The sequence below is a fragment of the Aegilops tauschii genome, chromosome 4, assembly GCF_002575655.3.
Source record: "Aegilops tauschii subsp. strangulata cultivar AL8/78 chromosome 4, Aet v6.0, whole genome shotgun sequence".
Lineage (NCBI taxonomy): Eukaryota > Viridiplantae > Streptophyta > Magnoliopsida > Poales > Poaceae > Aegilops > Aegilops tauschii.
In genome coordinates this window covers 257,986,813-258,011,237 of record NC_053038.3, presented here as the reverse complement: position 1 = coordinate 258,011,237, position 24,425 = coordinate 257,986,813, and the positions used below count along the sequence as shown (strand labels likewise).

General features: G+C 46.0%; 1 protein-coding gene and 1 long non-coding RNA gene across 2 annotated transcripts; both read right to left on the bottom strand.

Moving 5' to 3' along the window:
- Window positions 1–6,117: 6,117 nt before the first annotated feature.
- LOC109735095 (uncharacterized) lies at window positions 6,118–8,304 on the bottom strand. The gene is made up of 4 exons (XR_012181931.1): window positions 7,509–8,304; window positions 7,342–7,425; window positions 6,898–7,260; window positions 6,118–6,728 (listed from the first exon to the last, which is right to left on the bottom strand). It is a non-coding gene; the product is annotated as an uncharacterized lncRNA (long non-coding RNA).
- An 8,179-nt stretch (window positions 8,305–16,483) lies between these two features.
- On the bottom strand, window positions 16,484–20,327 carry LOC109735096 (nascent polypeptide-associated complex subunit alpha-like protein 1). The gene is made up of 4 exons (XM_020294296.4): window positions 20,118–20,327; window positions 19,699–19,783; window positions 17,062–17,192; window positions 16,484–16,989 (listed from the first exon to the last, which is right to left on the bottom strand). The coding sequence occupies exons 1-4, from the start codon at window positions 20,187–20,189 to the stop codon at window positions 16,654–16,656; spliced, it is 624 nt and encodes a 207-aa protein (XP_020149885.1). The 5' UTR covers window positions 20,190–20,327; the 3' UTR covers window positions 16,484–16,653.
- Window positions 20,328–24,425: the final 4,098 nt, after the last annotated feature.

Sequence of the window (24,425 nt, the reverse complement as noted above, 5' to 3'; positions counted from 1 at the left end):
TCTGGATTGAACCATATGTCATATGTTCGGAGGTTGTCGAATGTGAGACGTAAGTCGTCCACCAATGATTCGACGTGTTTGGTTTTGATGACTACATCATCTACATATGCCTCCACCGTCTTGCCAATTTGTTTTTCTAGGCATGGTTGAATCATGCGTTGGTAGGTGGCCCTGGTGTTCTTGAGTCCGAAAGGCATAGTATTAAAGCAGAAAGGACCATACGGAGTGATAAATGCCGTTGCGGCCTGATCAGATTCCTTCATCTTAATCTGATGGTATCCGGAGTATGCATTGAGGAAACACAGTGAATCGTGTCCTGCAGTTGCATCAATGATTTGGTCTATGTGGGGCAGCAGGAAGGGGTCCTTAGGGCAAGCTTTATTAAGGTCTTTAAAATCGACACAAAGGCGCCAGGATTTGTCCTTCTTTGGCACCATGACCAGGTTTGTTAGCCAATCCGGATGTTTTATTTCTCGAATAAACCCGGCTTCGAGTAGTTTAGCTAGCTCCTCCCCCATAGCTTGCCGCTTGGGTTCGGAAAATCGCCGTAGTGCTTGCTTAACTCGCCTGAACCCCTTTATTATATTGAGGCTGTGTTCGGCCAATCTGCGTGGGATTCCTGGCATATCCGAAGGGTGCCAAGCGAAAATGTCCCAATTCTCACATAGGAATGCTCTTAGAGCGGCATCGACCGCCGGATCTAGCTGTGCCCCAATGGCTGCTGTTTTATTGGGATCTGTTGGGTGGACTTGGAATTTGACTATTTCGTCTGCAGGCTTGAAGGAAGTGGATTTAGGCCTTTTATCAAGAATTACGTCGTCTCTATCCACTATGGAACGCAGAGCGGTGAGCTCCTCGGCCGCAAGAGCTTCGGAAGTGCCTCGAGGGCCAGGGATGCGGTTTTGTTTTCGGCGCGGAGTGCTATGTCCGGATCACTGGCAGTAGTGATAAAACCGTTGGGCCCGGGAATTTTGAGCTTCATGTACCCGTAATGGGGTATGGCTTTAAAGCATGTGAACGCATCTCGCCCTAATAGGGCATGATATCCGCTGTTGAAAGGTGCCACCTGGAAGATTAATTCTTCGGACCTGTAGTTCTCCGGCGTGCCGAATACCACATCAAGTTTTGTCTTTCCCGAACACCGTGCTTCTCGGCTGGGGATGATACCTTGAAAGGTTGTACTGCTCTGCTTGATGCAGCTCTTGTCTATTTGCATTTTATTGAGCGTGTCTTCGTAGATGAGGTTCAGTCCGCTGCCGCCGTCCATGAGCACTTTAGTGAGGCGAAAGCCGTCTACAATTGGGTTTAGAACCAAAGCGGCTGGTGCTCGGACTGATCGGGCCCTTGGTTCATCATTAGCGTTGAAGGTTATCGCCATATCGTTCCAAGGATTTATTGCGGCTACGTGATTGACTTCCGCGAGGTCGCGGAGCGCCCTTTTACGCTGATTGTTTGAAGAAAAGGTCTCAAAGACCGGAAACACATTGAGATCGTTATCCTCGGGGGAGTACCTTACCGGGCTAGTGTTCGTGAGGATGGCCTCACCGCTTTTAGCCACCTGCCAGAGTATCCAAACATGCCCGAAGGCTACGAGTTGGTTCGGAATTTGGCATCGCGTGTATCTAACAGGGTTTGTCGAGCCATTCATCGAGGATAGTTCTGTGTCCCGGTAAGGGTTTAATTTTCCTTTCCGTGAAGTAATGATCAGGTGCCCCGTAAGGGTGCATCCTTTTTGCCCGGCCGGTGGATGGCTTAAAGGCCAGTGGTTCCCACCGAGCTGTCTGGGCTTTCCAAGCGCTTTCCATTGCACAGTACTTCTGTACTATATGTGCCAAATCTGCAAAGTGCAGTATGCGGCGTGGATTGAGGGCATTGAGGATCCCCTCGAACGTACAGTTGCGGCAAAAGACTGATACCGCATCATCGTCGCAGCAATCTTTAATCTTGTTTTTAACAAGTAGGAATCTAGCCCAAAAGTGGTGGACTGTTTCCTGGGGTTGCTGTCGTATGTACATTAAGTCGCATATGTCCGGCGGACTAGAATTGCTTGGAGAGTATTGATTGTGGTGGGCGTGTGGGCTTAAATACTAGCCTTGACCTGCCGCGGAATCCGGATTTTGAAAATTTTCTAAGGTCGTTGGCCCAGGATCCGGAGTGTCCTAGGGGTTTTTAGTTTCAACGCTTGATTCCATGCTCGGGGGGTAGATGATCTCTTCTCGAAGATGAGTGTCTGGCTCGTGGGGCTCGGAGATCCAAACATAGTTTGTTTTTAGCATAGGAGGAGCAGTATCCTCGACTTGCTCTTCCACGACAGTCACCAGGTGGGTGACCGGTGGGGACCTGATTTCCCTTTGATCGGGTTTAAGCCCAATCAGATTGTGATCCGTTGCGACCCCCAGGGCGGCGATGTGATCTAGCAATTCGTTTAAAGACGAGATATCTGTCGGATCCATCTTCTCGACGCTTTTGGGGTTGATGCGGAGATGATTTTTGGCAATCCGGGAGACCGCCTTGGGCTTAATGGCTGGGCAGGCGCCTAGTGAAATTGCCGATCTGGAGGATCTGCCCAGGAACTAGGGCCCTTCTAGAGGTGAATTTGTCATTGACGACAAGGCGAGCCATCGATCCTTCTGTCGACGACACGGAGGAACTCTCAGTGAAAGCACGAATGTCGGTGTCAAAACCGGCCAATCTCGGGTAGGGGGTCCCGATCTGTGCGTCTGTGGATCGAAGGTAACAGGAGGTGGGGGACACGATGTTTACCCAGGTTTGGGCCCTCTTAACGGAGGTAATACCCTACTTCCTGCTTGATTGACTATGATGAGTATAGGGGTTACAAGAGTTGATCTACCTTGAGATCGTAATGACTAAACCCTAGATGTCTAGCTTGTATGAATTCTCCTTTTTCTACAGACTAAACCCTCCGGTTTATATAGACACTGGAGGGGGGCTAGGGTTGCACAAGGTCGGTTTACAGAAGAAGGAAACTACACATCCGGACGTCAAGCTTTCCACCCACGCAAAGGAGAGTCCCATCCGGACACGGGGGAAGGTCCTCGATCTTGTATCTTCACGGCCCATCAATCCGGCCCATATCACATAGCCCGGACACCCGAGGACCGCCTAGTCCAGGACTCCCTCACATACACTTGGAGCATACATACATAGCATACTTGGGATTGAAGATGACACATTTACTCTCATAGGTTGGTGCACAAACGTATCTTGCCCATTTGAGAAATCACGCTAGTGTCTCTCTAGCATCCGTGCAACAAGATCTTTTTCCATGGCAACACATTCTGTTCTCATTCCTTGGTTGCGTGGATCCCATCTATCTATGCGCATGTGTGTTTCTTGTGTTACCATAGCTTTGATCTATTTGCTTTATATTGCAATTTTGTGAATCTCCCTCAACATTTTCGACATCTTGGACTAATATTTTCTTGACTTTTGTGTCACTTACCCTAACCAAGCCACTCGATAAGCTTTAATTTGTAGGTGTGAGTGAACAAGTTCGGTACCAATTCCGCTATTCTCTCATATCACATTGAGTGACACGGGATACATCCTCAACTTTGGGAAACAGTATCTTGGTATTGTTTACCTCATTTCCTACTCACCTCTACTTGAGTCTTGTGATGGATAGGCAAATCACATCATCTTAGGTATTCGACCGCATCGAGCGACTCGCCATTGACATATGACACTCCAAAGCAAGGAAAAGGGACTACCTCGATGACAACTTGGACGCGCACATGGATGACACCCGACACGTGTTGGCCAACTACAAGTCTTCTTCCCCTTCCTCATCTTCACGGTGGAGACGCTCAAGTCATACACCTTCGAAGCATCCACACGATGCAAGTACCACGCAGCACCATCCTCATCTTCGAGTCGACTGCCAAGACAACCGTAAGACACATGTGCATGAAGACGAAGAGTGACATCGACTACAAGTTCAAGCACGACAACGTCACCACCAAGAGGAAGCTTTGGTTACCACCACCACTTCGGCATCTTCGCCAAGTGTTCTCAAGGCATCTTCGCCTTCGAATGTACGGCATCTTCGCCTACTTCACACGAGTACGCCTACTTCGACATCATCAAGTCCAAGGAGACCACCTACCAGCGATGGCGACTTTTCCATCTCCGAAAGCCCCTCAAAGAAGACGACTGAGCATGGGAAATTCCCTTCAGTCATGGAGACGAGCTATGAGATGCCACATCATATGGGCCTCATACAAGACGGTGATAAGACGGTCGAGCAAGGGCCATCCCCTTCGACCACGGCAACGAGCAAAAACCTCTCCAACAACATGAAGATGGCACCCCATTGGGACTCTTACTCTGATTCAAGCTACAACACTGCACATGAGACCTTATCTTTGGTCTCAGAGGAGAGCAGTGATTTGCCACACCCTACGGCATTCATCTTTGGAGGCGTTATGGATGAGGAGGTTGAGCATGGGACTATCCCTTCAACCAAGGAGGCGATAGGAGTTGAGCATGGAGACATTTGCACCTAGATCTCTCCGATACCCACATATGACAAGATGCCCCGATTTTCATGTGAGGAGAGCCACCACACCATGAGTGAGATGAGTGACTCCACTATATATGACATTGAGTGCATTTCCTATGAGAGAATGAGTGTGACCACCACTAGCCCCACACTTGCGAGCATGCCACACATCCTATGTGAGGTTGAGAGCCATTTGAGTGACTCCACCAACCATATGAGTGAGAGCATCTTACCGGGAGTGAGTGAGCCACAACACTTAGTGAGTGAGCTAGTTGAGACAGCACATGAGGCCACTATGATTTCTAATGACTTAACCTCTAATCCGAGTGTGTTTTCTTCTTTGGTGCTAGGTCTCCAACATGATGACATGCCTATCCTCGACGAGTCCATACCTCCAATGGGAACAAAGATGGCCATGGTGGACGATGATGCACCCCCAGATGGTTCCATCAAGAAAACAATGTTCACCAGGCATCGATCTTCAACACCTCACCTACACCCCATGAGTGGAGCTCCAAAGGTAACATAGGTGATGGTCCTTTCGCTTGTCACACTAGTAAGCATGCACGTGCAACGCACGTCTCGACTAAAATATATTCCATTATAAAACATATTATTCTATTATAACATAAACCTATTTTCTGTGAAGCTGAAATCTCATGCAAAGAGCATATAATTTCTAGGTCCTTAAAATGACTGAAAAATATCATGCTTTATGAATACATGCCCAAGTCCATTGTGTAACAACTACAAAATATCGTTAACTAATTGATACAAATTCAGTTCATGAAGAAAATTAAATTGTGGCCAAGTATATTTGCATTATGCACCCCCCTCGGGTACTGCATCTTGGCAACCAACGCCATCACCAACACCTCGCGGTCAACCATGGTACTATATAGATGTTCACGTGTTATAATTGTTTGTCATATATCGCAGCCATGATCTCTTAAACTGCATAACTGACATCATTCACGTGTTATTCATAGATTAAAGTAATCATTTGATCTAAACTGAACTAAATTTGAGGTATAATATTCCTAACCAAAGAAAAATAATTTTTCAATCTTATTTTCTTCTAGTTGGTACCTACAAATGTGCCACTGGCAATAGGCACTGGGAGAAAAGACATGTTAGTGTGTATACAGAGGCAACGGAAATTAGTAGTTTCCACGGAAGCTGATCGAATGACATAATTCATCAAAGTTCTGAGATACAAGTTTGCACATCGAAGAAACAAAACATTGCTAGTTCATACAGAAACAAACCATCAAGTTGTATCAATAAGACATCCTCGCCCCTGCGGTTGTACCAAGCAATGTCAGGAACACGTGAAACCAGTCACAAAACTCGCTAACGGACAAATCAGATGCACAAACCACTAAAGGTGGAACCACGCTTACTCATAATCTGAAGGTCCTGGCCAATGTAATTCATTTATGGTTATTTAGTGTTAATCCTTCCATGACAAGGTCCAGAGCAACGAAGGTATTTGCAACCTGTTGTTTCAAATAGTAAGCTTCTTTTGTGAACATTCACAATAAAGCACATACCCAATTTTTAATAGTTTGGAAAATAACAACAAAACATTGGGATTATAAGTCAAATAGCTCTTAGTGAGAAACAACAAAATCCAATAGTAGTATGAAACTGAAAAGAAAAACAATAAAAATATCCAAACTATGATGACCTCCTAATTTCAATAATCTCCTCGTTCCCCTAGAATTCCCGTTCTCCCTCTCAAATTTAAAAATCCAGTTCTTCGTCATGGTAGAATGAGCTCTCGGCACGTCCTCACCGTCGCCAAAGGAGCAATGGACGCAGAGCAACAAATGAAGCCGGAGCCCGAGTGGTCAGCGGCGGCCGGGAAACAAAGCAACACGTGTAGAGGGAGCCCTCGCTGTCCGCGGTGGCCGGGATACAAAGTAACACATCGCGAGAGCCCCACTGGTCGGAGGCGGCCGGGAAACACGTGCAGCCGGTGCCCCTGTGGTCGGCGGCATCCAGGATACAGGGCAACCAGAGCAACGCGTGCTACATGGCCTCCCCCCGCCATGCCGGTCCAAGGGCGTCCTGTTCGTCGGCCTCCTCGAGTCGTCGCCCGTGATGAACACCTCGGCATACGTGCGCAGCAACCGCACGTCGATGACCTGCACACCCATCTCCATGGTGGTGGTCGCTGCGCCACGCCGTCGTTGTCGCACCGCTGCAGGAGGATTAGCTGATAACCGAATTTAGTTTTCAGACTTGTTAACTGAATTAGCCCATATAGCGATCAGATTAATTGTACATTTTCAGACTTGATAACTGAATTTACTTTGGGGGAAGAGATTAAGCATTCCATTTCTTGCACAAACAAATCGACATGACGTTACCTTGCCATCTGCGGACCTTTTGTTCGTATACCTTTTTCGGACCTCAAAGCCCTTTTGACCACCACAGCTAAGCCAAAATGCCCAAGCTTCATCCGAATTTTTAAATTTCATGCCAACATGAGGTACCAAGCTGGACAATATAGCTCTGCAATTGAAAAGTAATCATGAGCACAAAAAACTTGTGCAAGTGCCATATTTTAGGATGAGAGAAAAGTAAATGTGAAAGGGAAAGCTTGGTAGCTCATGTTGGCATGGTACGATGGTACGATGTGTTAGCCTCTTCTTCCATCTCAATAGACAAAATAGAACCCCGGCTGATTCTTCTTTTTATAAAAGGGAAAGCTTGATCAAGTTGAAGGCAGTCTTATGATCAAAATTCTGTCAGTTCTAGTGAGCTATTCATAGGAACATGGCATGAGAAAGGGAAACTTCAGACTTACGCACCAGATTGAAAAGGAGAGCAGGTTGTCCTCACCGGCTGTTTCTTCCACGAAAAAAAGGGCAGAGGTTGATCAAGTTGAAAGCAATCTGATGTTCCTAATTCCGGTTAGCGACATGGGGAAGATAGCAGGAGAAAAGCAAACAGAATTACTACGTACAAGATTACGCACATCGTTCACCGGCGATCGACTCCTTCACCAGAACGCGATTGAAGAACAGAGTTCTCCAGCGATCCAATCCTTCACCAGAGTGGGCTCACCCTGCGGCCCGACTCCAGGGCCTTCCTCCGGGAGCAGCAGGGCCGGCACCAGAGCTACTGGTCCCACGTGCTCGCCCGCCTACGCCGCGACTCCCCGGGCCGCCGACGCGATCTCCCGCGCCGACCTGAAGCTGACCAACACCATGATGGTCTTTGAGGCGTCGGCAACAGAGATACAGGGGCCGTGGTGTCCGGCGTCGGGCAGGGCAGTGGCGAGTACTTCTCGCGCGTCGGCGTGGGCCAGCTCGTGCGGCAGCTATGCATGGTGCTCGACGGCGGTAGCGACGTCACCTGGCCGCAGTGCCAGCCCTGCGCCGACACCTTATGTAGATCCACTAGCACGTACAGGCCCGCCATTGCCTGCTGCTGATGCGCCGCAAAATCAGTCGTAGGTCTTGCCCTTTTGCCCCGCCATCCATGATCCAGCGGCAGCGCCGGTGAGGGCAGCGTGCGCCTCGAAGCAGAGAAGATAGGGGATTGGTGGCGGGGGGCGGACTTGCAGTCGCGTGCGCGCTCGCCGCGCCGATGTGCCCTTCGGCATGTTGGGGCTGCTTTTCTCTTCGGCAGCGACGCCTAGGATCTGCGGGGTTCAACCTATCCTCTCCACCACCGATTCCTTTTCTGCGGAGGCGCAACCGACTATGGTTGGGAGGCTATGGAATCGGGAAGGATGTGAGGGACAGAGCAGGAGGAGTACGAAAGAAAACAACCCCTTATTATTGAATCGTTACTTTTCACTTACGGGTGGCACGGTGGGTAATTTTCTTCAAAGGTGGAGTACGATCAGCCAAAAAGAATACTTAATGCACACAGAGTATGGATTAGATTAACGCTAGCTGTTAGATTAAGTTTAGTGGGCCTAATCATGCGGTGGTAATGGGTCCGTGTACATTTCATAGGGTGCATTTAGAGAAGTTCTTGTTTGATTGTTTAATAATAGTGGAGACTAGTGGACTATCTTCACATCGATTGCTTGCATGATGATCACCTTATGGATTCATCACATACTTTTCTACATGATTAGATGTGCCACCTATTTATGATGAATATGATGACGAGCATGTCGAATTGCCTAGTTGTGATGCTATGCTCCATAGGATATCATGTGAAAATTCTATCGATCACGTCATGTTTGACAATCCCTTAAACTTGTCATATGCTATGAGTGAGATCTCCCGTATTGCATCATTACAATCTCAACATAGTAACTATGCATGCCTCATTAAAATAAATCCCATTTGCACTTATGGCATAGATGACAAGATGATGGTTATTGGATTTTGCTTCTCTTGCGATGATATTGCTATGCTACCTTTGCAAAATGTGTGCAATTCATCCCATATACCATGCCATGGAAATTATTGTGTATAGTATGATTCCATCCCTTGTGTGCACCATATGCATACCATCCATGACAATGCTCTACATACTTATCATGATGCATTACACAATATGAGTCCTCATTATGCTATACATAACCACAAACTTCCATGATGGATGACATGTTTCTATATCATGCAACTTATTTATATGACCATTGTATATTTTGTGCTAACCAACACATGCACGTCTGCATCATAATGGATGATGTGTACATATACCACGCGCACACAATTTTTCCTTTGTCTTTATTTTGTGTAGGTACTCATGAATACTTGTCAACTTCACAATCCCATGAGTTGACAAAACGAGCTCTTAAGAGCAACAATGATTTCGGATCCCGTGGATTACAGTTTCCACCGTTCCATTCGCGCAAGGACTTCGCGCATCACTTTTACTTGGCTCTCACACAGCTATGGGTTATATACCACTTATCTCCTCATGCCCACCTTACCGTGTTCACTTTGCATGATATGACTCTTTGCATGATTTTGCCATGCAATTGTGACCCTTGCTTGCACTCACATATGATTCACCATTCTACTACTACTATGTGTATTTGCATGTTTGATGGAGATTCTTGTTGCTATTGTCATGTTCTATATGTGCCTCATGATATTGCGCATACTTTGCTCACATCTTGTTTTCATGCTTGCAATATGTTATGTGCATTGCATATGCCAACTATTTGCACACATGACATGATGACCATGATCACCTCTAGTATGTTGCATCTTCGCACTACTAGCTTGCATGACTTGATTCATATGATGACTTGCTTTGTTGCATCACCCATGATCCATTCTTGCTCGTTTCATTGGATTGATGACATGTATGTTGATGCCTCTCGCATGATTTGTATTGCTCATTGTTCCATATCTCCATTAGTTGCATCTCTCATATTCTCTTGTAGTGAGTGCAACAATGCTATAATGATTGATCTTGGAGACTTGGACATCTTACTTGTGAAGCATGCATGTTTGATTGTGCTTAACACATTTGTTTGTTCTCGCATCTTATGCCTACATACCATGCCATACACCCTTGTACTTTCATATGATAAGCATGATGAAAACACTTGTTGGGTATCTCACCACCTAAATGATAGGTTTCACATTCACGCTAACCTCATTGGTTTTTCCAAGTGTTTGTCATGTTCTTTCGTTTTGAAGGACTCACAAGGCCGCACCGTCATGAGCTTTCTTGGTCATGAGAAGGTATGCATGTTGCACGACACCATCATCTTAGGGAACCTCATGAAGCGACGAGACATCTTGGAGTGCTTTGATCGCGCCATCACATACACTTCGTCCAACAACAAGTCCATCCATGCCTACCGTGTACATGGCGATACAGTTTATGATCTGAGGTCTGATCTTCCCCAACGGGGGGGGGGGGGGGGGGGGGGAGGGGACGCGGAGCATCCTACGGTCATCTCCATGTACACCTTCTTAGCACCTCAAGCCCCAAGTGAACCTACCGAACTTAAGGTGAACCCGCTCCTCTTCAAGATTGACATGAATATCCATTGGATTTGGTTTCTACCTCACCATGGAACATTGTGCATCATTAGGTATGAGGACGACCACCACCAAGCAGCTAGGGAGCATCCCGAAGGCCAAGGAGAAGGACCCAAGGCCACACCGGGGGAGTGCACCAAGACCAAAACAGCATGTCCCAGGTGACCCCGTGCCCATGGGCCTCCAAGTCCCCATGCGCACGGGCCAGCCGGAGAGCTACTGGAAGTGAAGATGCGCACCCCCGTGCACACGGCCTCCAGACCCCGTGCACACGGGCCCTCGCCGATGTAGTACCCCGTGCGCACGGGCTTGTACCGTGCCCACGGGACCCCCATGCGCACGGGCCCATCAGGAAGCTGGTCGAAAGCCACCTGTTTGGGCCTCCACTTCGTCCCCCTTCTCCACCTACCTATTTATTTCGTACCTAGACCATTTTTTAGGGTTAGCAAAGGATATCACATGATCTAGCTAAGCTTTGCTCCTTGTACCTCCTCTTGAGAGAGAGAGACCTCTCCCATGGAGATCAAGACCTCCATTGGGGAAGATCCCTAGTGGATTCAAGACCGCATCTAGGGAAGGATCCTCATCATAGGATTACCTTCATAGGATTTGGGATGAACTCTATCTTGTATCTTTCCTTTTGTTGTTCTTGTACCTTTGTGGATCTTGTGTGGATGTGAGTCTAGTGGATGTATGATTTGGGCTTGTTCTTCGGTGTTCCTCTTGTGATTTCTTCGTGTTCTTCGTGGGATTCCCCTCCAATTAGTGAAAGATCTCCATCTAGGGTTCCACCTTACAACAGCTTGTCTCATGTTCACCATCGTTCCTAGATCCACAGCTCGGGACCCCCTACCTGAGATCTGTCGATTTTAGTACCGACACTTTGATTATCATATACTATTCCGTTTGTTTCGGGGTACTTTACAAAACCCGAGGTGAGATACATCGGTATCCGCTAGATTCATTCTCATGCTCATTATACCAGTCTCCTCGTTACAGGTTTTGTTCTTTCTCATTTTACATGTTCCGGCGTCCCCGTGACTAAGTCACCTGTGTCTAGTCAGACGATGATGGATGTCGTCACATCGAGAGGCCCCTAAGAATATCTCTCCACCACAGAGGAGCAAATCCCACTCTTGAGATATCTAGCCCCTTGTCATACTTTCTGATGAACCTGCAAGTTGTCATTACGATCACCGTGTTATAGGTGACGTTTGAGCAAACCCAAAGTATATCATCTGGTACAAAGTGACTATAATACTCGCATGGTCTAAGGAACCAAAGCATACATTAACTCTCCATGTTATATCAATAGATTTGTGACGATTACATCTCAAAGTATAACAAACAAGTTGGGTCAATTCAATATGATCGTTCTTCTAACATCATACCCTCAATGTTGTTTTGGGATTATTCTTACACTTAACCACATACTCAACATACAACACTTGAGCTAGTCCTAGAGGCAAGACTAGGTCCGGTTTTACCGTTTATCGTTCCACACGTGCTTTTTTTCCTCTGAATCACATATTCCAGAATCATACCAGTTATAACATAGAATATAAACTCTTAATTATAAACATGGAAATAAATTACAATATTATTTCCTCTAGGGCATATTCCCAACAGATGTAGAACCACATGACGGTCACGGTGGGCATTCAGTTTTTCGTGAAATTTCAGTTCGGGTAGTTCGAGTGAATAAAATCGTGTTGTGAGACTTAACACCTGGAATTCAGCTGAGAAAACATGAACCCGACAAACCGGGTCTCAGGTTTTGCCTGATTTCTAAAATTGCTCCGATGCGGAAGCTCAGCGAGGCTGGCAGGCAGGGAGGACGTCGATGCAAGAGAAGAGTGACCCGCCACGGCCAAATGGATACATGTGACGTGTACCGCAGATGCGCTCGTCTCCATTCTAGATCTCTTGATTCTTTTGATATCTTGATGCCAAAGAGGGAGAGAGAGTCAGAGAATGTGTTTATTTTTCTAAGTTACATCACCTGCCAATTTATTCAATTCTTATGTGATGTAAACTAATTTATCGCATGTGATGACCCAAACTCGTGTGACTTCAAATATGCTACTTCTTTATGCTATGGCACATCTTTTGTGGTCATTGACATGTGTTTTTGGTGTTTACTTTGATTCTTCATTGTATTATATCTTATGTTTGTGCTCCACCAAGTTGTATGTGACATAGAAGTGCTCCTCATATGGCTTATAGATTGTTCATTTACATTCAAACGCAAATCAAAAGAATGCACAAATTTAAGGGGAGTTCTTGTATATCAAATACTTCTCAAAGCAATGATGTTATTAATTATTATATCTTTTGTCAAAGCTTTGATCTATATGTTGTCATCAATTATCAAAAGGAGAAGATTGAAAGTGCATCTAATCCCCTGGGTAGTTTTGGTAATTCATTTCAACATATATACCATTGAACTAATGCCTGCTCAAAGTATAATTCAGGAAAGTTCATTTTAGGTACAACATGGGGAATGAAAGTAAACCCCTTGAAAATATTAAGGACAAGTATTGGGTCAAGTCTCAAGGCTCACCATTTTATATTTAAGTGATCAAAGATCACATTGAGTACATAGATCAAAAGGGGATGAGGTTGAGAAGATGAGTTCATTGCTCAAAGTGCTCGAAGATCAAACTCCAAAATCCTTATATACTTTCACAACGCCCACTATAAACCAAGTACTCCACTCGGACTCACTGAACAAAATCCATTCGGAGTCACCGATCTACCAGATATAGGTGTTGTCCTAAACCCTAGTTGATTCAATCTCAGTGAGATGACCATTTGGACTCACCGAAGGCACTGTAACAAGCACAAGAGCAAGGAGTTGATCATCAACAACATCTAGTACCTTTTGGAGGGTGGTGCCTCCTAGATCGGCTAGGTGTGCTTAGAAGTCTCCACCCGTTGTGAAGAAGAGAATGAGCTTGTGAGGGTTTGGAGATGACCTACCTCATGAAGATCTACCCTAGTGAGGCTAGTCCTTCATGGGCGTTGCCATAGTGGAATAGGTGAGGTTGCCTCTTCGTGGACCCTTCGTGGGTATGAGCCCTTTGTGGACTCGATTCCTCCATGGAATCTAGCAACCGAGATCTTCGTGATCTTATATCCGTCGTGGATTGAAGACTCCATCAACATGGACGTACGATAGCACCACTTGTCGGAACCACGGGTCGAAAATCTTCACCGTGTCAACTTGCACTTGTGATCCTCTTCAACTCTACTCTCTACATTACTAGCACATGCATGTCTTTACTTTAGGTTGCCTATACTCTAGATATGCATGTGTACGGTGTGCCTGTATTGCTAGCTAAGTTAAAATCCGCCAAGAACTAAAATTAGGAAAATAGACCTTCAATTTTTGCTAGTAGTCTATCCCCTCCCCTCTAGACATACTTTCGATCCTACGGAAGGTGAGGCAGGTCCGGCGCCTCCTGTTGCCGGATTTAACATGGCCGACGCGTTGGGCGAGTTTGAGGTCACTTAAGCGGAGGGGGCGGCGGAGCAGCAGGCCACCTTCCGCTGCTACCTCCGCGAGGCACGAACGGAGGTGGGCGCTCTCTTCACATACATGTAGTCCGAAGGGGAGTCGGAGCTGCGGGAGGCGGCCGTCCACCAGGAAGAGGGTCCGTCCGGCACTGTCGGCATGGAGGTCGGCTACATCTCCGATGACGAGTAGGAGCAGGCTATATTTATCTACGTAGTACTACATAGCTTTTGTGTTGCATGTGTAGTATGGATTGAGGTACTTGGTTGCACGGGACACAAAAAGAGGGGTGACCCGGCCCTCTCTGCAAACGCGTCTGACGTATGAGGAGCCATATTTGTCGGCATTTCCTAAACGGCGCCTGTAGCGCCCGTTTTAGGATGTGTAGTATGGATTGAGGTACTTGGTTGCACGGGACACAAAAAGAGGGGTGACCCGGCCCTCTCTGCAAACGCGTCTGACGTATGAGGAGCCATATTTGTCGGCATTTCCTAAACGGCGCCTGTAGCGCCCGTTTTAGGCTTACCGGTACAGGGCGCACACCCCTTTTACCACACTGGGTCGGCCCATGTTACTATTTTTTCTGTTACAGACGCAAAAAAACAGCAGTTCGGTGACTCGAACTGGCGATTTCCTTGCTCTTAGTTCGTTGTCACAACCAACCAGCCACACCTACTTGACGTGTTTACATATAGCCTTTCTCTTCTTATATAATCTTTCTGTTTTTTTCCTTTTTTTGCTGGAATTGTTTTTGTTTTGCATTTTTAATTTTTTTAATTTCTCGTTTTTTGGAACAGTTTTTTCTTTTTCTTTTTTTTATTGGAACGGTTTTGCTCCTTTTTTTCTTTTTCCTAATTGCGTGAACATTTTCCTCAAATTTGTAATTTTTTATTCAAAACTAAAGAAGTTTTCTTCAAAGATCGATGAACTTTTTTCCAAATTTGATGAACTTTTTTTGAGAATCGACGGATTTTTTTCTCAGATTCGAGAACTTTTTCTCAAATTTCATGAACTTTTTTCAGATTCGATGAACTTTTTTCAGAATCGATGAACTTTTTTCAAATTCGATGAACTTTTTTTATATTCGATGAACAGTTTTTAGATTCGATGAACTTTTTTCAAATTCGATGAACGTTTTTCTCAAATTTGATGAACTTTTTACAACGTCGATGAACTTTTTTCAAAATCGATGAACTTTTTTGAATTCAATGAACCTTTTTTCAAGTTCAATGAACTTTTTTCAAAATTAGTCAACTTTTTTAAAAGTTTGTGAACTTTTTTTTCAAAAATCAATGAACTTTTTGCAAAGTCGGTGAACTTTTTTTTCAAAATCTATGAACTATTTTTCAAATTTGTAAACAATTTTGAAAAACTATGACATTTTTTAATACATGAACTTTTTTCTATTTCGTGACGTTTTCTTGAATCTGTGGACATTCAAATTTTGTTCATTTATTTTTTCAAAAGAAATCACAGTTTTCTCTATAGCGCGGATAGAGTTTAGTTCTTGAAAGTTTCGCGTTGCAATATTTCATTTGGGCATAGTTGGTCTTGTGGTTAGGCTGCCGTGTTCTGCCGTTAGTTGGCGCGGGTTCGAATCCTCGCGAGAGTGATATTCTGGGTGTATTTTTGCGCCATACATTTTTCAGTGACCTGCGTCTTCATGGGCCGGCCCACTAGCGTGCTGCAGTGGGCGCCCGAATCGTCAATGGGCGCGTAAGGCGCCCTACAGGAGCTCCCATATTTGTCATATGCGGTTGTAGATGCTATTAGGATTGAGATATGTTGTGAGAAGAGAATCCATAGAAAAAGGTAAGAAAATATGATGTGATTGAGAAAAATATGATGTGATTGACATTGTGCACGTACAACTACATGATTGATTTTGTTGTTTGCTTGCAAGAAATTTCTTGCTATTGACGATTTGTGTTGTTTGCTTTGCAAGGGATTTCTTTCCCCGAGAAATGAGGTGGAGGATCAGCAAAAATAATACTTCCTCCGTTCCTTGATATAAGGTGTATAGATTTTTGAAAAAAAATCTGAAATATAAGGTGTATTGCGTTATACCACTTGTTTGAATAATTTTTTTAGGGATTTGATTACCTTTCCTTATATTATGCAAGCTCCTCTATTTTTTCGTGTCAATTAGTCAGGTGTAATCTGACCCAAAACTTATGAAATTTTCCCTCCACGTGCGTTCTTTAATTTCCGTGCCAAAAACAATACACCATATATTTAGGAACGGAGGGAGTACTATAATTTGGTTCGATGCCGGCAAGCCAAACCCCGCGGACGCTATCAAACCGTTGTTACTTCAGCTTCTTCGTTTTCTTACTGCTTCACAGTTATAGTCCCATTTTATTTTTATCGGTTACAAAGAATACAAGGGGGTTTATTTAAATTAAATCTGATAATATTTTAGTCAAAGGTGAAAAACATGCCAGAAAATTGCCACCACTGACAGGTCCGTGGTAAAAAACACTGTACCAACTTAGCCGCAGGCAGGATCATGTCCAAACGACCTTATCAGAGATGCAAGCAAACATGAGATACTTATCCGGTTCCAAGATAATAATAACACTCAAGAAAAACGCTCAAAGAGAAATGGTTCAACTAGTTCCAAAAATGTCGGCATACTCTTAAGTTGTGACCTCCATAATGGCAGTGACAATGTCTCCATTGGCAGACTTGAGAGCCCTGACAGCCTTGGCCCTTGAGACGCCCGCCTGTGTCATCACCAACTCGATGTCCTTCGGCTCGACTCCCTCATCGTTGACAACCTCGTTGTCATCATGCTCCATGCCCGATGCCTCAGGACTTGAGATCATTTGGCTCAGGTCAGGAGCCTTGAACTGTTCGGCAGCTTGGCTCTGCAGCTGGGAGCTGAGATCCTCAATCTTGGCTTCACCGAAAATAACATACGTCTCTGAATTTGGGCTCTTGAAGACATCTGGCTTTGAGATGACGAACAATATCTGGAAACAGTGGTGTTAGTCGACCAACAAAGGAATACAGACCACGCTGTGTAAGTGATTGTAATGACTCACATTCTTGCTTTTCTTCACAGTGACACGGCTTACACCAGTGATGGATTTCATGCCAAGCTTCAGCATTGCCTTGCGGCTCTTCTTCTCACTCCTGCTTTGCTTTGATTTGCCACTGGCATCACCTTCTTGCCCTGTAAAATAGCAATAAGAACAATATGGATCATACAGTGTAAGAGTTACATAAAGCGAATATAATACAATCCGGAGCTTCCAAATAAGAGGGAACCGGAACCAGCTAGTCATGAAAAAACGCAACAACAATTTCTTTAACACTACCTAGCACATATGATGGTCGGCACCAAGAAAACGTCTCCTTGCATATGCAAGTCAAATTTAAACGAAATGTAATTTACTCCAAGTAAAACATAGTGCAATGCCCATTTGGCCAGTATAACCTCTAAGGTTATAACAATAAAACATCGATAAATTAGACGCATCTATAAAAATGTACAAAACTATCGCAGCCTTGCACCTACAGGTTTGAATAGCAGACTAAAAAGTACATATAAACATATGCACCAGAAGCAGCTAGACATCTGCGCCATCAAATTGACTACAATCTAAACATCTCTGTTCTTTTGTTTATACAGCACAAAAGATCTTTCAATATCAGTCACAGCACAGTACAAAGACTATATCCCATCTCAATTGAATTGACAATGAGGATTGTAATTTTAAAGTATCTACAAACCCACATGACCAAACCTATCAATATTCTTGTCAGATGCAAAGAGAATATCCCAATGATTTTCAGCTAAAAGAGAGCCTTAAGAAGCTAAAAGCAGACAACCAGTAAACATGCATTCATACAAACAAACCAGCCAGTGGTGAAGCTACGTGTAGACACCCAACAGAGATACTCTTCCTCCCGGGTTGCTCTCGGGCGACTCCGGAGGACCCCCGCCGCCACCCTCCTAGTCCACCTCCACGCCCCCTACCCCTCGCCGTCGCCGGAGGAAGCCTCTGGGCTAAGCCCCTCGGCGGATGGCGGCGGCGAGGCCACGCTATGCTCTCCACGCACCCTCAGCCTCCTCCCGGGATCCAATCGGATGCCTCCCACACCTTCCTGCATGGAGCCGCCAGCTGCCCGCCGGCCGGCGCGTGCTGGCCCTCCGTCGGTGACCTCCGCTCCATGCTGCTCGCCGTCGTCGTTGGGAGTGGCTCTCGTGTTGCTCACCAGATCCCGCCATGACATGGCACTCTCCTGGCCCGCTGCGTCTTCACGTGGCCAGATCCGGCCCCGTCGACGGCTGCTGCGCCGGCTCGAAGTTCTCTGCTTTGACGGGTGCTCAACGCCGCTCTCCCTGGTCCCGTGCTCACACGAGCTGGGCGAGCCTCTCGCTGCGTCTCAGACATCCACGGGTGCTGCGTGGTGGTGGGTGTGTGCCCTGCGTTCCGATCTGCTGCTCTTCGTCACTGGTTTGCTCGTCCGGCGGTGCCCCTTTCCCCGGGCTGCCAGATTTACTCCTTTATGTCCGGCTTGTCGGAGTTTGGGTGTGGAGGTGTTGGAAGGTGTGTGTGGACTGTAGAAATCCGTGCCGGCGGCCGCCGGCTGGCAACGGCGACGCCTGCAGGCGCCGTGTCCCACCATGATGGCGTTGTACTGCCTCCTCCTTCTGGACTTGGGGATGGGGAGAAATCTTTGCCGGTTCGTCCGGCCATGACTGCGGCGGCGCACTCACGCCACTCCTCTATGTTGATGGCGCGGTCTGCATCTCCTTCATGTCCGTATGGTGAACTTATCTGCACTCTATGTCATCTCTCTAATTTGCTTCATTCCACTCATCGCCGGCCATCCATCCCGTACCGCCGTCAACATCACCTCTACGTCGAGCCCTTCGCCACCATCCATCTGCCCCTGCACATCGTTTGGTGTGTTGCCCTTGTAGCTGTGCATGCTCAAGACCCTCCCATGGCTGTCGTTGTTGTGTTGCGGCGAGCTTCGTGCTCTTGGTGTTCTCTCGGTTCATCTTTGCTCAATGACGACGCAAGATGCCTCCCCAACTTGCTAATCGTTCGTGTTCAGCTGTGGCACTCGTTGATTGTGGATGCTCCTGTGTTGCGCCGTGGGGTTTGGGCCGTGGGGTTCTACAGTCTGCTAGCTAGGCCGTGACATGTCCTGGGTGTCTTTTTTCTCATCTTCTTTTACCCTTTTTATTTGTACGTTTTTTTGGACATGTTTCCCTCATAAACGTGGCCAATTTGTTCAGGTTTTTGATCCGGTTTCCCTTATAAACTGGATCAGTCTCTTGGCATTATGGCCATTTGAGTGGTAATATATTCAGGTGGGGAAACTCTCTCCCCGGTGACTGTTCAAAAAAAAAAGTGTAGACTGTTATGTCAAGCAACATCACTTAATTTGCTCAGCAAACAAATCACGGCTATTTTCAAGTGTATACAAAAATTACATGGATACTATAGATATGTACACATGCTACCAATGTTGGCACCACCACTGGAACCATCCAAGGGCAAAGACAATCCAACCCTAAGAGAAGGTCTAATAATGTAAACAGAAAACAACAGGATTTAATAAATCTCACTCTGTTATTATTTTCACATGTCCGCATCAGATTTATTAATTAATACAGCTTTACGCAAAGTGGATACAGGAGACCAGTGAGCATAGTGAGTTACCATCCAAATCATCGTTGTCATCATCATCCTCATCGTTGTCGTCGTCATCATCGTCATCATCATCCTCAACCACAACCTCTTCTGCCTGCTCCCAAGATTCACACAATAAGATCTTCAGATGTTACCCAGTACACAACAACTAAAACACCTATGTCACCGAGGATAATATTGAGTTATACTTTTATCGATATTAAACAGTGAATTACGCTGCCTCGTGTAAATAAATAACCAGATGAAGCATTAGGCGACAGGATCAAAATTACCAATACCCATAATAACACACTGAAAGCAATAACCTTCCAGGATCGGACTAGTTCATCGCATGGAATATTTAATCCCTGAACAAATCGATCACCGATTCTGACGATGACTGGCATTGCTCGGGAGGGGCTGGAGCAAGGATCACATCCAAATCTCACCTCTGTTTTCTTCGCCTCGACCTGCTCCTGCTCGATCTGGGCGGCGAGCTCCTCGGCGGTCTGCGCCGTCATCCTGGTGGTACGGTGGTAGTCGAGGGGCAGCGCTTGTGAGAAGGGAGGAGGTGGCGGCGGGCCGGCGAGGGCGTCAAAAACCCTAGGCAGATTCTCGTAGTGGTTGCGAGACCCGGACTAAACTCTTCACTTATTTATTTTCAGGTGGGATCGCGGTGACCACTTCAACATTTCCAAAAAATACAATATGGCACAGTTGAAAAACTAACAGTTTTTTTCTAGACAATGAAAAAAACTAATAATTAATACTATAACTTCCGAATAGTGGGCACATAGCTACATATCTGAACGCCTTGATTTCTATCTGTATACGTAGCCTTATCGATTCTCTTTGGGCATGTTTGGTTACATGCACTGTTCCTTTCACTCTTTGCATGTGTGTCTTAGATGGGGCTGGCCAAGGTAAAACAGGCCAAAAATCAGTATCGCCACATAGTTGGTTGCCCGCATCTAGGCTAGTTGCATGATGAAACTAATATAGACCCGTCGTTTGGTTGCCTGCGTTGCACTGGGCGCACAAACTACATGTTGTTTGGTTGCAAACTGCTGTCACCATTTTTCACTAGTGGTGACCTTACCCCACATGATCTGAACATAGTTTCAGTCCTAATTAGGTAACAAATCGTAGTTCAGCAATACAAATGTAACGGTCAAATGGCTCAATAGGGGAAAGTTCATCGATGTCGAACTAGTTCAAAGTCCATCCTGGTCCTCTTCTTATTTTGTTGTTGTTTCTTTTTCCTTCTCCTCTCCTCTTCTGTTGCTTCTTCTCTTCAGCTGCTGCTCTTGCTCTTCTTCTTCTTCTTCAATCCCTGTCTGACCTCTATTTTCCCACATTATGTGTGCCCATTCCATCCTTTTGTGTTCCAGGCTTCGTTGTCAAATGCCTCCACACCATGGCCAGAGCTGACAACATCATCAGGTGTCACCTCTTCCTCCTCCGGCACCAGTTCATCACAACCCCATTACAGGATTCAGTTATGCAGAATGCAACAAGCAAGAACAAGCTTAACCTGGGTGGGGAAGTGTGGAATCGCTTCCGATCCAGGATCTTAAAACTATTCTTCAGAGCTCTTATGAAGAACTTGCCATCGGGGATATTGATGTCATTAGGTCGACTAATGCTCTCATTTAGAATGTTAGCATCATGTGCTAATCCTTCCCACCTAGGCAACACATATGTGAACTTCATATCGAAGTCAACAACAGCAAGAACATTCTGGCATGTGTAGTGCTTTCTACCCCTATATGCTCCAGATTGTGACGTCGTCACTCTGGCAGTGACATGAGTACCATCTATTACCCCAATGCAGTCCTGAAATGGCATTACAAGTTTGTGTTATGCTATATCAGGACAATACAACCATATCAAGGCATGACTACATATTGTTAGTGCTCACCATGAAGTACGGATACCATCTTGAGCTAGTGCGAATCTTGCTAGGAGTCCGGCCGGTTGGTGGCATGATCATCTCTCCTCTAAGTTCCGCAACAATATACATCACTTGCCTATGGAGATGGTCTCCATTGATCTCCTAAACATGTTGTGCCTAACCCTGAACATCTGGTTATGACCAACAACATGAAAGAACACGGCTACTTCCTCTTCCACACTAGTGTGAATGCTATCTTGTAGCAGCCCCTACTTCTGAAGGTCTGCACAAGCATGGCGAAAGGTGATCTTTTCATTTAAAGGATCCACAAAACCTCTTTGTCATTACGGTTGTAGATGTAGTTCAGATTTGATATCCTCTCCTGATACCGAATTAGCATTGGACCATAACGGATGACAGGATTGTCACCACGATGAATAGCTCTCTTGTGAATGAACATGAGCCATGCTTGAATCACAACTATCAGTGCTACTTCCTAAACTACTAGCTTCACCCATTCGTCTGTAACTTATGCGACATCGAGGGTGTGGTGAGCAACGGGGAAATTGATCGTTGATAACCCACAAGTATAGGGGATCACAACAGTCTTCGAGGGTAGTATTTCACCCAAATTTATTGATTCGACACAAGGAGAGCCAAAGAATATTTATAAGCCTTAGCAGTTGAGTTGTCAATTCAACCACACCTGAGAAGTTGTTTCTCTGCAGCAAAATATTAGTAGCACAATAATATGATAGTTTTGACAGCAGCGACAACAGTAGCAATAGTAATAGTAGTAGTAGTAGCAGTTTTGTAGCAGTTGGAAGAGTAGCAACAATGGTAGTAACTTAGCAAAGACAATATGAGCAAAGCGTAGGAATGGAGTAGCAACGGATATTTAGATGACATCAATAATGTAACATTCACAACCTAGAGCAATACATAATAGCTCCAACTCATCAATCATATGTAGGCATGTATTTCGTATATAATCATACATGCTTATAATAATAGCTTGTACAGCATCTTTTTGTTGGAAATATGCCCTGGAGGCAATAATATTGTATTATCATATTTTCATATTCATAATTAAAGGGTTTAAATCCATGCTATAACTGCTATGATCATGGAATATGCGATTCAATGGAAAACTGTAAGTGCATCTAGTGCCACCCCTAGTTGGTTTTGGAGTATTGATGACAAACGTGGTTGAGGGACTAATGTGGTTGTGAGATCCACAGGAGAACATAGGTAGAAGTCCCTATTGATTCAGTTTATCCATGTAACACCCGGATAATCAAGCTACAGTAATCCCCTGCTAATGATGTCATGTCAATACTGTTACTGTTGCTAATCTCACATTGATTCAAATCCAATTCAAATCTAAAATAATGTTTTCAAATGTCAAAACAAAAATGTTCATAATGTTGCAAATAATCACTTAGTATTTGTCATGGAGAAACCAACATTCAATAAAATGATTAAATGCCCTAAAACAATTAAAACAGGGGCAATAACCATATTTTAATTGCTTTTAAAATTATAAAATTTCCAAACCACTTGAAATAATCTCAAAACTTGTTGTGGCTCTCTAAATAATTACATCGCCAATTTTAGGCCAAGTTCCTGATTTTACTTAACCTATTTTCTTTTGAAAACAAAATAAAACAGTAGCTATATAAAAGAAAACAGAAAACAAAAGAGAAAGAATAGAAAAAGAAAAAAACATGTCCCCCCATGAGCCTAGCTAGCCGAACCGGCCCAGCTAGTTCGGCCCAGTGGGCCCAACCCCCCTTGTCGTCTTCCCCGCCCCCCCTGTTCAACCGGCCAAGGGGCGCAGTCGCCGCCAAACCCCCTCGTCGTCCACGCCGACAGGAGGGGATAAGGGCGATGCCCTACCTCCCCTGGCCCCCTGCTCCACTCTCACTCTCCCTCGTCGCCCTCTCTCTCACCAGATCCGCTGCGGCGCGCACAACCGAACGCAGCTGTCGATGGCCACCTCGCCCCGTCGCGGCCACCGTTGTTCCCCAGCCCCGCTGTCATGTCCAGGGACTACGTGGTGCTCCATTGCATCGGCTACGCCCTCTGCTCCGAGCCCGGCGCCCCCACAACGGCCGCGTCGAGCCATCCCCTCCTTAGCTGTCGCCGGCCATCCCCGCGACCACGACACTGTTCTGCGCTCCCGGCCCTCAACGGGCCTTCTTGCGCCCCCGCAGTTAGCCCAGCGCCCTTCCCTCTCTCCCCTGCCTCTCTATGTCCCCTCTTGCCACCGTAGCCGCATAGCCCGAGCATCGTCGGCCGTTGCCGCCGCAGTTGCTCATCGTAGCCATGGCCGTCGACCACCCCAGCTCCTCCCGCTCGGTCCACTAGACGCGCCGTGCGGGCCGGTCTCTAACGCACCCATCCACCAGCCAAACAACGGCCAGAGGCGAGAGCACGATCGTCACCAGCGAACTTTGCCCCGCCGCCGCTCAGCTTCGCTGTGGGTCTCCTCCAGCCAACCCTGCGACCTGCCTCTGCCTCGGTTAGACGCGCTCGAGTGCGAGCTTGTCTCCAGTGCCCCCCGCGACTCGTGCCGCCGCATGTAGCCTTGCTCCGGTGGGCCTCCGTCGCCCTGGATGGCCACCAACGGTTAGCCGCGGCTAATCCAGCTGATTAGCACCTAATTAACCCACCGCCGAGTCCCTAACACGTGGGCCATGCTACTGTAGCGTCTAATAAACCATAGTACCACTAACAGCCGGGCCCCACCGCCCTAATTAATAATTTGGACTAATTAAACATAACTAAATAAAATGTCTCACTGACTACTGGGTCCCACTGGACCAAGTTGACCGGTCAACCTGCTGACTGGGTTAGCCTT